The following is a 12,918-nucleotide window of genomic DNA, read 5'->3' as shown; positions in this document are numbered from 1 at the left end:
GGGAGTTGGGCGGAAGTCCGCCAGCCGCCGATTGGCTGGGACAAATATCCTTTCCGCCTCCCTCCCGCCCCATCTCCGGGTGGCCTAGCGGCGCGGCCCGCGGGCGCGCTGAGGAGGCTGGCGGTGCCAGACTGGCAGGGGGCGTGACCCTAGGAGGCGGGGCGGAGGGCGTGTCTTGCCTGGCCCTGGGGCCGCGCTCGTCACGGTTTGCGGCTCCGCCCCCGAACCCCTCCTCCTACGCGACTCTCCTCCTTCCCGCTCGGTCCTTCGGTTCGCTCAGTTCTAGCTCCAGGTTCCACGCCGCGGCCTCGCTGTTCTGCGAGAGCCAGCCCAGCGGTCGCAGCGCGCACACGCACGCCCCGCGTCTCCCGCGCCCGGCGCCCGGCTCTCCCCACGCGCGCACACCTCGCGCACGGACGCACCCACGTTTCTCCTCGCGCGCCGGGGGCTCGGCGGCGGCGGCAGCAGCGGCAGAAGCGGGCAGACCGCGCGGGGCAATACCGTAGCGGCCGTCACGGGCTGGCCGGCCGGCCATGGAGGCTGATGGGGCCGGCGAGCAGATGAGACCGCTACTCACCCGGGTAACGAGCAGGGTGAGGGCGCCGCGGCGGTGGGGCTCCTCGGCGGGGGTAGGGCGCGGGGCGAGGCAGACAAAGGCGGGGGGCGCGGCGGCCGTCGCGGCTCGGCCACCTAGTCCCAGGCCCGTCGCCCCTCCACCTCCCGGCGGCCGACGCGCCTCGCCGTCCCCTTTGTGTAGCGGCCTGGGGCGCGGGTGCGAGGGGGCCGGCGGCTGCGCCCGGGAGGCCCAAGTCGGGGCGGCCGGAGGCGCGCCGCGGGCATCCTCTGCGCGCTCAGGCTGGACCCCGACATCCCCGCAGAGGCCGCCTGTGACCCCGACCATCCATCCCTTCCCTCAGTGCTCGCCTCCCCTGTTTCTCAGCGCGCTCCCCATGCGGGGTCCTGGTTCCGGTTGCTTTGGCGCAGGAGTTTCAGATTAGCCCTCGGAAACCTATCTTTCTTCTCCTTCTAAGGAGGACGGCGGCTCCACCTGTCTCTAGCCCCAGGCAGTGGTGAAGAGCTGGTTGAATCTTTCCCCCTCTTTCCGAGTGTCCCCTCCCGCTCCGCGGTGCGCTTTGTTCGGTGAGTTCTCCGGCCGCGTGGACTGGCCGCGCTCCTTCCCGGCCAAGGCTGTTTCGCTGTTGCCTGCCGGGTCCGCCTTCTCCACTGGCTGGAACCCGGGGAGTATCCTCCTGCCGCAGGCCAAGTAGAAGGAGGAGGGTGTCCTGAGCTGTCTGGTGCTCCTTCTCTAACTCATCTAGCAAAATCGCGTTTCCTACTGAGACTGGCTTTGGCTTCAGGGTTAGAAGGGAATGGGGATGGACTTAAGGCCGGTGTTCCCATTTGTGATGATGGGTGAATGGCCCATGCTCAAGAAGCGGACTTCCTGCTTTCATTAGAGCACATGCGTCTGTCCCCGCAGTTGTCTCTCCTTTCCAAGTTCGTGACTCAAAGGAGATGGAAGTATTCTAAATTTTCCTACTTCTAATTTTTACTATGCAACCAGCAAAGGCGGGAAGGTTGCAGGGAAAATTGTCCGGTCTTTCACAAGTAAGAGAAAAATTAATTCTATGTTTTTATTCAAGAGTTGTCTTTAAAACTGCCTGCCGGCTTTCCCTTTTAACTTTCAGGATTATTGTTAAGGTTATGGAAAGTAGTCATTCACGAGTTCAGTACGTTCATATAAGTTCTCTAACAGAGGAAAACTCAGTCACCAGACAGTGAAGTCATTTAGCAGTGTTTATTGGAAGATCATTCACAGTGATGGTAATGGAATACTGCAAACTCATCCTAAATAATCTGTAATAATAATAATAATAATAATAATATTATTATTATGTTGGTACAGAGTCTCGCACTGTCGCCCAGGCTGGAGTGCAGTGGTGCGATCTCGGCTCACTGCAACCTCTGCCTCCCGGGTTCAAGCCATTCTTCCGCCTCAGCCTCCGGAGTAGGAGGGATTACAGGCACGCACCGCCACACCCAGCTAATTTTTTGTATTTTTAGTAGAGTCGGGGTTTCGCCATGTTGCTCAGACTGGTCTGGAACTCCTGACGTCAGGCAGTCCGCCCGCCTCCCTCGGCCTTCCCAAAGTGCTAGGATTACAGGCGTGAGCCACCTCGCCTGGCCTTCTGTAATTCTTTGTGTTGCCTTTGAATAAACTGTTTTATATCACTTTCTCTGTGTGTTTCAAGTGTGATGTTGTCTGTTCTTAATTTCAATCGAGCAGTAAAGTGCATTCGAGTTTTCACAGAGCTGGGTAGAAACTATGGTGTGTTCTCAAGTATTGCCTGCCTAGCTACTAGAGGAAGCATATGATAAGGCCATTGCCCTCCAAATTATTCATTCATTGTAATAACACTTATTTGGACTAGTATTTATGCTATTTAGACTGTTATTTACGCTATTTACTGTAGTGTCCAACAAGGCAGAACCAACTCCATCCTAATATTTATTTATATATTTTTGAGACGGCGTTTTGCTCTGTCGCCCAGGCTGGAGTGCAATGGCCTGATCTTGCCTCACTGCAACCTCCACCCCCCGGGTTCAAGTGATTGTTCTGCCTCAGCCTCCCGAGTAGCTGGGATTACAGGCATGTGCCACCACACCTGGCTAATTTTGTATTTTTAGTAGAGACGGAATTTCACTGTTGGTTGGGCTGGTCTCAAACTCCTGACCTCAGGTGATCCACCAACCTCAGCCTCCCAGAGTGCTGGGATTACAGGCGTAAGCCATGGCACCCGACCCAACTCTATCCTGATAGAAGTGATATTTGAGTTGGGAGACAGATGACAAAGGAATTACTAAACACTGCTGTTAGTGACGTGGTAGGGGAGCACTTTAGGAGGGTAAACCTCCTAAGTCTTTGAGAAGATAAGGCTTGGCTACAGTTAACATATATAAATAAATAATAGAAATCAAATATAGTAAACTAGCATATGGTCTAAGAATAGAATGGGAGAATAGTAAAGCTGTAGGTTGAACTGACTTGAAAACAGGAAAGAGGAACTATTGGCGTTGGTAAAATCTTCGCTCACCCAGTTTTGGTAAATGAAAGTCATAAAAGAGAGATTATGATATTCATCAGTCATAATTCTAACTTGCAGCAGACTGCTCAGCAGCCAAAAAAGTAGAACAAATTAATATTCATAAAATCTCATCTTAGATTTGTAATTATGCAAAAAAATGTGGAATAGATTGGTGGCAGTTTATATTACTGTGAAATTGGAGCCCATCTGTTTCATAGTTTAGCCTCTATGGTTTCTTCTGCTCCTAAAATTCTATAATTTTCACTGATCAGGGTGTTGGGATAGAGAGAGGAAAGTCATTAATCTTGAAAAAATGTAACTTGTCTTTTGCTTTTGCTATAAAGCCTCATAATTGTAAGCCTCACTTGGAATTGATTTGTCAGTCTTTTTTGTTGTAGTTGTCAGTCTTATTTTCCAATATAGGTTAAATCCTACTATAAATAGCATAGTTTAGAAGGTTTCTAAGTTTTAGCAGGTAATATACTTTCTTGTAAGCAGTGCATGATTTAACACAATTCTGATACCACTTACGTTTTGGGACCATGATATTTTTCCATGATTTTGTTATGATTTTATTCATTTTGCACATATTTATTAAATATCCTATAGGTGCTAGGTAATGGGGATAGAGTCAAACAAGGTAGACAGAATTCTGCCTTTGCTGAGTTTATTTTGGCATATGGTGTGAACACAGTGATGGCATTTACATTTCTGCTTTCCATTTGTGAGTGCCAGTTAAAACATTTCATGAGTCTGTAAGAAATTAAAAAAAAAATAGTCATTAGAATAAATGACAGACAACCCAGTACTGATTGGCAAATGGAAGTTTTTTTTGTGGGTCTGTAAGTAGGCATTCTCTTTGAGGAACTGCAGTTAGGTATTGATACTAGGTATTGATACAGCACTCTAGGAATAGTATCAGGATTTCAATTACCCTTTTGCCTTATTCTAAGTATCTTTGGACCACAATCCATGGAGTTGTAATAAAGGGAGAGAGCAAATCTGAAGCTGTAGGACAAGGCTGGGTGCTGTGGCTCATGCCTGTAACCCTTGTACTTTGGGAGGCTGAAGTGGGAGGATCACTTGAGCCTAGGGGGTTCAAGACCAGCCTGGGCAACATCGTGGGACCCTGTCTCTACAAAACATAATTCCCCAGGTGTGTTGGTGCTTGCCTGTAGTCCCAACTACTTGGGAGGCCGAGGCAGGAGGATCACTTGAGCCTGGGAAGTTGAGGCTGCAGTGTGCTGTGATTATGCCATTGCACCGCAGCCTGGGTGACAGAGTGAAGCCCTGTCTCAATAAAAGATGAAACAAAGCTGTAGGACATTGATGAATTGTTTTGCCTGGTAATTGAGACTGGGAAGTACACAGGTTTTCTTCTAAGAGCTTAGAGAATTTTGTTACATTAGACTCTTGTTGTTGAATAGGTTAGAATACAGAGCCAAAGTAACCTGGTATTGGAGGAACCTGGCATATTATTTTAGTGGTATGTGGTATGCTAACCAATATATTGTAAAACTTTGCTAGTTATAATTGTCAACATCCTGTAATGGGTTGTTTTCTTCCTCTTTTCCTCCCCCTCCTTCTTACTGTATCTTACCACAAATATGATCTTAAAGTGGATAGGATCTGCAACTGACTAAACTGTGTGGGCCATTTAGGCGCTTACAGATATTTACATAGGGTTAATGTTAAAGATTAGTTACAGATCAATGTAACTTTTGATTTATACTATAGTTTCTTGATGATTACGATTTCCTCTGTAGCTATCACTTTTTATGCATACAGTATTTTTAGTCTTGCAATGAGCATGTACATTCTAGCTTACAGTGAATTTTACCTCTATTTTCATTTAGCAGGCAATGTTGTGTATTTTGTTGCATTTTTGCAGTTTGGGAAAATTTAAGATTATTTGCAATTGTAATGGTGACAAATCATAAGAGGTCTTTGGTTGACATAGTCTTATGGTAGTGTTTGGCAGTGCTGCTGTTGACAATCTTCCCTAAGCAGAGGGTTAGCTGATTAGAGTAGACTAGGTTGCTTAAATTAGTGACTCTTTCCTTCCATGGACCAGACATTTTCAAATGACTGTTAAGAGAGTGGCCTAATACTTCTTTTTTTTTGTTGAGGCAGGGTCTCATCCTTAGGGTTGCCCTAAAGTGGCATGTGGCACCATCATGGCTCACTGCAGCCCCAACTTCCCAGGCTCACGTGATCCTCCCACCTCAGCCTCCGGAGTAGCTGGGAATACAGGCACACCACCACGTCTGGCTAATTTTTTGTATTTTTAGTACAGGCAGGGTTTCAACATCTTGTGCAGGCTGATGTCGAACTCCTTAGCTCAAGCGATCCACCCTCCTCCACCCGGCAAAGTGTTGGGATTACAGGCGTGAGCCACTACACCTTGCCAACACATCTTTTCAGTACTTGGTTTAGAAAGTTAATGTGTTTATGATATAGATTTGCATTTTATCTGGAGCTAATATGCCAATACAGACAGGTTCTAGTTTGGCATTTCTTTTTTTTTTTTCCTAAGACAGGGTCTCACTCTGTCGCACAAGCTGGAGTGCAGTGGTGCGATCTTGACTCATGGCAACCTCCGCCTTCCGGGTTCACTAGATTCTTGTGCCTCAGCCTCCCCAGCAGCTGGCATTACAGGGGTGTGCCACCATGCCCCCATCTCTTTCTCTCTCTTCTTTTTTTTTTTTTTTTGTATTTTTAGTAGAGACAGGGTTTCGCTATGTTGGCCAGGCTGGTCTTGAACTCCTGACCTCCGATGATCCATCTGCCTCGGCCTCCCAAAGTGCTGGCATTACAAGCGTGAGCCACTGCGTCTGGCCTAGTTTGTTGGTTTTAAGCAGATTTTCAGATTTCTTCCAAAGAGGATGTTTTAAAATGTTTTAATTTTTCTTAAGCCATTTTAGTGAGTGTACTTAAGCAGTTTTCAGTATCAAGGGGTTAAAGGACAGTCCACTGTTAATAGTGAAATAGGGAAGATGCTTTAATGTTGTTGGGTTTTTTTTTTTTTTTTTTTTTTTAGGAGGGGGTTTGGTTTTTTCGCCCTTGAGTGCAGTGGTGTGATCTTGGCTCACTGCAACCTCCTTCCCCCCAACCCGGGTTCAAGCGATTCTCCTGCCTCAGCCTCCCAAGTAGCTGGAATTACAGGCGCACGCCACCACACCTGGCTAATTTTTGTATTTTTAGTAGAGACAGGGTTTCACCATGTTGGCCAGGCTGGTCTCAAACTCCTGATCTCAGGTGATCCGCCCGACTCAGCCTTCCAAAGTGCTGGGATTACAGGTGTAAGCCACTGTGCCCTGCCCGCTTTAATGTTTTAAATGACCTTTTTTTTTTTCCCTCACTTTTCAGAGAATTTTATGTGAACTAGTGTCATGTGTTCCGATTCTGTTCACTCACATCTTAAGGGCAGTAGAGAAGTTGTCTTCTCCCTCTCTCTAGATTCCATGACTGTATTGCTTCTTTTCAGCCAGATTTCCCAATTTGGAAAAGCTGTCGAATTGTGTGTCTTTTCTGATTAGGAACATAAGAAGGGGTTATACTTTTGACAGTAGATTCACACTTGGAAGATGCCTCTTTTGTTTCATTACAGAAAGGAGTGTGGAATGGTTTTTCAAAAGAGCATGAAGGTGGGCTCGTGAGCCAAGGTCGCTCCACTGCTCTCCAGCCTGCTGAGACGCCATCTTCAAAAAAAAAAAAAAAAAAGGCTCTGGGAAATCTTATAATAAATAAAGACATTAAACTTCGATGGGGAGAGAATGCAGCTTAATATTAAATGGTATTGCCAAACAGAGATCTTTGATTATTCCAGCCTAATGAGAAACGAGAAGGGGACGAGCAGTGGTTTGGTATCAACCATGGGTTCAGATCTTAACTTAGCCTCCAATGGTAGGGCCTGAAAATTTTTAGAAAATCTCTGCCCGTGAGTTCCCATCTTTAACACAGAGATAATAAGTGATTAAATGAGAGACCTAATACAATGCATTGTTCAGAGCAGGCTTTCTCTAAAAAGTTACCTGTTCACTAACTTGCCACACAACAAAGGACAAAATCATAAATCCTTACATTAGGATTTGCATAAATGCAAGAAACATGACATTCCTCCTGCCCAGTGCTAGGATTAGAAGAAGAGTACGATAGAACCTTCAGGGGAGTTTCATTATTTATTCTGAGGGGCTAGAATAATGCTGAAGTTATTAATTCAGACTTAGCTGTAGTTGTTTCCTTCTATTTTTAAAAGTTGTTTCCTTCTATTTTTATTACATAAGTTTTGTGAATTAAGTTGCTAATGTTATAGAAATTAAGTATCTGAAATTTGCCTCTCTGCCTCCAGATTCCCAGATGGCTGGGGATAGAGTTTTCCTGGGTCATTCATTGCTAAATTCTCAATTAAGTCTAGCCTAGGGTCTAACACATTGAACAAATATATTTGTTCAATGGATGAATGTTAGGATGATGTTATTAGTCTGTTATCACACCACTATAAAGAACTACCTGAAACTGGGTAATTTATGAAGGAAAGGGGTTTAATTGACTCACACAGGTCTGCAGGCTGTACAGGAAGCATGGCTAGGAGAACTCAGGAAACAAACATGGCAGAAGGGGAAGTATGCAAGTCTTCTCATAGTGGCAGGAGAGAGGGAAGTGGGAAGTGCTACACACTCTCAAACAACCAGATCTCATGAGAGCTAATGAGAACAACAAGGGGGACATCTGCCCCCATGATTCAGTCATCTCCCATCAGGCCACTTCTTCAACATGAGGGGATTACAGTTTGACATGAGATTTGGGTGGGGACACAGAGCCAAATGATAGCAGATGATACTACGACTCAATAAGATTTGAAAGTGAATATACTGCTGGTTAATTGTTTAGTCAAGTAATATGTTTTATGACTTTTATTTATAGTATTAACCAATAAGAAAAAGGATGCTTCTTTGCTTGATACAACTGCCAGTAGAAGAGAATGTTTCTTGCCTTGGTTCCTTGAGTGAGAATGTTGAGTAAATGCAGTAAATGCAAGTTGGATTGATTCCAAAGAGTACATAACATTTTTTAAACCTGAGAGAAAATTTTAGGCAAGTGAATATTAAGCACCATTAAAATGAAAATTTTATGAAAATTTATCCTATTTTCACCACTTTTAAATAAATTTACATTGATTGTTGGAAAACTGGGTATTTTGGTTAAATCTTAATACTCGTGTGATTTTACTTTATGAAAAGCAGTGACTTGATATATATGATTATAAAAACACCAATGACAAGCAATTTCAGAGTCTAGAGGTCAGCTGTTGTATGTATTGGTTTGAAATTATGCTATCCTATTCTTTAGAATTATTACATACATAATATAATTTTTTTTGTTCATCTGCTTTTAATTTTGTGATTTTGAGGTTTGCGAACCCTCTTCCTTCCTGGACTCTGCCTCCCTAACCTGCCAATCCATGCATAAATGTTTATACAGGTGCTGTAATTAGCCAATGCACTGACTCAGTAGAGTCCTTTCAGTAATATTTTGTCTTTATTTTTGTTTTGTTCATAATTATTCCCAAATGACCTTGATTGTAAAATGTCCAAGAGAAACTTCCTTATCCATTTTTGCCATTAGCAGTATCCTTGGAATAAGACTTTGTTATAAGCCTGTTTGTATCTGGGGAAGTTGGTCATTTGTTAGGAATAAGGGATTCATTCAGTCTAAAATTGGCCTTCATTTGGCCTTTTATTTTATCTTATTGAGGCAATTTATTCAGTAATAGGAAATTCAGTAAATAATCATAGGCTCTAACCCTCATTTTCAAAACAAGGTAAAATTTGGAGGTGGCTTAACCTAGATGTAACAAGTACATGTTTGGGTTTCAGATATACCTGGGTTGCCTATTTCTAATCTGCCACTTAGGTGGCTTTGGGCAACTGACATCTTTGAATCTCACTTTTCTCATTTGCAAATTGGAATTACTATATTAAACTTACCTCATAGGGCTCGTCTTAGGATCAGGTAGAATACTGTGTATAAAATACTAAATGTGCCTCTTGGAAACTTGCTATTAATAATCAGCCTGTGTTCTTATGGAGTATCCTACATAATAAAATTCTAAAAGAGTTTGTGTACAGAATGAGGAAAGAGAAAAAAAATCTTGACTATCCTTAAACCTCTGGTATTTAGATATTCTAGATAACTCTGTGGGTAGGGATTTGATATTGTTTTTGTTTTTCATTTTTTTGTTTTTTGAAACGGAGTCTCGCTCTGTTGCCCAGAATGCAGTGGCGCAATCTCGGCTCACTGCAACCTCCACCTCCCAGGTTTAAGCGATTGTCCTGCCTTGGCCTCCCAAGTAGCTGGGATTACAGGTGTGCGCCATCATGCCTGGCTAATTTTTTTGTATTTTTAGTAGAAATGGGGTTTCACTATGTTGGCCAGACAGGTCTCCAACTCCTGACCACAAGCGATCTGGCAAAATGCTGGGATTATAGGCGTGAGCCACCACACCTGGCCTGATACTGGTTTATTGCCTAAAGCTTCACATTTTAAAGGATATGACATGTTGACAAAAATGTTTAAAAGCCTCATTAAAGCGTAATATAATTATCTTCTTTTATTTATTTTGAGACAGAGCCTCACACTGTCTCCTGGAGTCACTGTCTCCAGGAGTCTCGTACTGTCGCACAAGCTGGAGTGCAATGGCGTGATCTCGTTTGCCTTCTGGGTTCAAGTGTTTCTCCTGCCTCAGCCTCCCGAGTAGATGGGATTACAGGTGCCTGCCACCATGCTGGGCTAATTTTTTGTATTTTCAGTAGAGACCAGGTTTCACTATGTTGACCAGGCTGGTCTCGAACTCCTGACCTCGTGATGCGCCCTCCTCAGCCTCCCAAAGTGCTGGGATTACCTTTAAATGTTTTAACCATTTTGACAAAATATTTAAAATGTGATATATCTCTCCTTTTAACAATAGAGTACTGTCACTAGCTTTAGACTGTTTTTAAAACTTACCCTGTGTTTAACTGTTTTATCATTGAATTTCTTATCTGCTGTAGATTTGTTACTGATAACAAAATCACAGTTATTTAATGGGGATGATGATGGAGGCCTCGGTTATCTCACTTATTTACTCTCTGAGACACAAATTTTACTTCCTAAGACTGCTTTCTGATTCTTGGCTTGTTGTAGACACTTCATTCTGTTTTGATGAGATCTTACTGTATCTTTTTGATAATGTTAGACTCTCAAAATTTAGTGTACAGGGTATAGAAAGTCAGAGAGCTTAGCATAGTGTTCGGCCGAATAGGCATAAGATAGTTTCTAGTTGTTATTCTGTTGAGGCAGGATGATAATAAATTATACTTTATAAAGGGTTCGTAGTCATAGTTTCATCTTAAATTTACCATTTATATATTTTTTCTATAATATGAAATAATTACCATGAATTTTTTTGGGTAAAGTGATAATCTAAATTTTGATTTGTGTACACATACAATTTGTGCACATACGCACTTTGTCATTTTATATATGTGTTTGGATCATTAGATAACTTTAAGATGTTTAGGAATTTCCAGAATAACTATGTAGCATTAAATTTTATTGGGTTAATATACTCAATCTGCCTTTTTTTTTTTTTTTTTTTTGAGATGGGGGTCTCAGGTCTCACTCTGTCACCCAGGCTGGAGTGCTGGTATGATCTCGGCTCACTACAGCCTCCACCACCCCCCCGCCCCAGCTCAAACAGTCCTCCCACCTCAGTCTCCCAAGTAGCTGGGACTACAGGCGTGCACCACCACACTTGGCTAATTTTTTGTATTTTTGGTTTTGCCATGTTGCCCATGCTGGTCTCGAACTCCTGAGCTCAAGTGATACGCCTGCCTCAGCCTTCCAAAGTGTTGTGATTATGGGTGTGAGCCTGACCACAAGCTGCCTTTCTATTTTACAAAAATGTGATTTCTCAAAGGGGTCATTAAAGTAGGAATTTTAAAGTAATTCAACTTGTTTTAAAGAGCCGGTCGTATATGTACTGACTTTATTAATTGCATTTTTTTTTTTTTTTTTTTTTAAGAGATGAGGTCTTGCTATGTTGCACAGGTGAGAATGTGGTGGCTATTCACAGGCATAATCATAGTGCACAGGAGCCTTGAACTCCTGGGCTCAAGTGGTCCTCTGGCCTCAGCCTCCCAAGTAGTTGAGACTAATGGTGCATACACACATACCATGCCCAGCTTATCAATTTTTGAGATAGATATTTTCTTCCATTTTTTAAGCCGATTCTAATTTTTTTTTTTTTTTTTTGAGACAGAGTCTCCCTCTGTCGCCCAGGCTGGAGCGCAGTGGCGTGATCTGGGCTCACTGCAACCTCCGCCTCCCAGATTCAAGCGATTCCCCTGCCTCAGCCTCCCGAGTAGCTGGGATTATTAGCTTGCGCTACCACACCCAGCTAAATTTTTGTATTTTTAGTATAGATGGGGTTTCGCCATGTTGGCCAGGCTGGTCTCAAACTCCTAACCTCAGATGATCCTCCCGCCTTGGCCTGCCAAAGTGCTGGGATTATAGGCATGAGCCACTGTGCCCAGCCTGATTCAATTCTTTTTTGAAAAGCAATTTCGATAGAGGTAAGATACAAATAGAAATTGTTTCATTGATTAGAAATTAAAACAGTATTTTAATATGATTCCATAGCAAAGTATAGGCCCATCGGAATGTGAATTCGTATTGGAGGTGTGATGGCAAGAGGTGGGAGATAAGGTCGTAAAGGGAGTGGAGGAAATTATTTTTAGATTAAATTTCGTCATTTCAGATCACGGCTGAAAATGCAAATTATACACTATATCATTGCATTCAATTTATTTAATTTTATTTTTATTTCTATATATATTTTTATTTATATGTATATATTTTGAGACGGAGTCTCATTCTGTCGCCCAGGCTGGAGTGCAGTGATGCAACCTGTACAGATAGGGTTTCGCCAGGTTGGTCTCGAACTTCTGACCTCAGGTGATCAGCCTGCTTTGTCCTCCCAAAGCGCTGGGATTACAGGTGTGCGTTGCTGCAACCAGCTGCATTCAATTTAAAAAAGACATTTTAAAATTTAATATCTTGTCACTGACTTAAGCTTATGTATTCAATTTTTATATAATTTATTTGCTATCATTTGCTAATTGAATTGGTTTAGCAATAAATGGCTTAAAAGGTTAAGAAATGAGTATTGACTAGATTAGCACTGAGGGATTGTTTTATACCATGCCAGTGCTTTCTTTGTTATGGTTATGAGATGTGAACAGTGAGGGGCAGTTTGAGATTGTAATTTGGTAGCAGTGAATTTCAGATGGGAGATTGCTGCCTCTCTGCTAATTTAGAATAAATAGCTGATTGGAGGAGTAAATACTGTTTATTGAGAAGATTTTCATATAAAGCCAGAATGATAATATTTTCAGCTTTTTCAATCGGCCTCACAGGAATGGCATATCAAGTGTAGAAGATGAGCATTGGTTGACAAATTTTTGTTGGGCCTGTTGGTTAGGAGTCATTTACTGTTTAATGCCTTCAGTCACTCAAATGTGAAAGCTTTTGCTTTAGTTTGTCATCTGAAACAAAGTAACGTGAACCACAGTTTATAAAATGCAGGCCTGGGACCTGTAATGGGAATTTTATTACTCACTTTGTTGATGGTGTATCTGTGATCCCAGCACTTTGGGAGGCCAAGGCGAGCGGATAACCTGAGGTTGGGAGTTCGAGACCAGCCTGACCAACATGGAGAAACCCCATCTCTACTAAAAGTACAAAATGAGCTGGGCATGGTGGTGCATGCCTGTAATCCAGTTACCCAGGA

The 12,918-nt window shown here is 43.0% G+C and overlaps 1 protein-coding gene across 8 annotated transcripts in view; it reads left to right on the top strand.

Annotated features, from left to right (window-relative positions):
- The first annotated feature begins 241 nt into the window (after positions 1-241).
- SLC4A7 (solute carrier family 4 member 7) overlaps positions 242-12,918 on the top strand; it is a 107,502-nt gene continuing 94,825 nt past the window's right edge. For 3 of the 8 annotated variants that reach the window (XM_009201820.4, XM_009201821.4, XM_021934922.2), the window contains exon 1: positions 244-593. In XM_009201820.4, coding sequence (XP_009200084.1) covers positions 534-593 — 60 coding nt within the window. In that variant the 5' untranslated portion in view covers positions 244-533. Of the gene's footprint in view, positions 594-12,918 lie in introns of all 8 variants that reach the window. The other 5 variants (XM_009201817.4, XM_017955971.3, XM_003895191.3 and 2 more) reach the window with 4 other exon arrangements.

The sequence above is a fragment of the Papio anubis genome, chromosome 2, assembly GCF_008728515.1.
Source record: "Papio anubis isolate 15944 chromosome 2, Panubis1.0, whole genome shotgun sequence".
Classification (NCBI taxonomy): Eukaryota; Metazoa; Chordata; class Mammalia; order Primates; family Cercopithecidae; genus Papio; species Papio anubis.
Note: the sequence above shows the minus strand (reverse complement) of the source record. Positions and strands in the feature narration are given on the sequence as shown.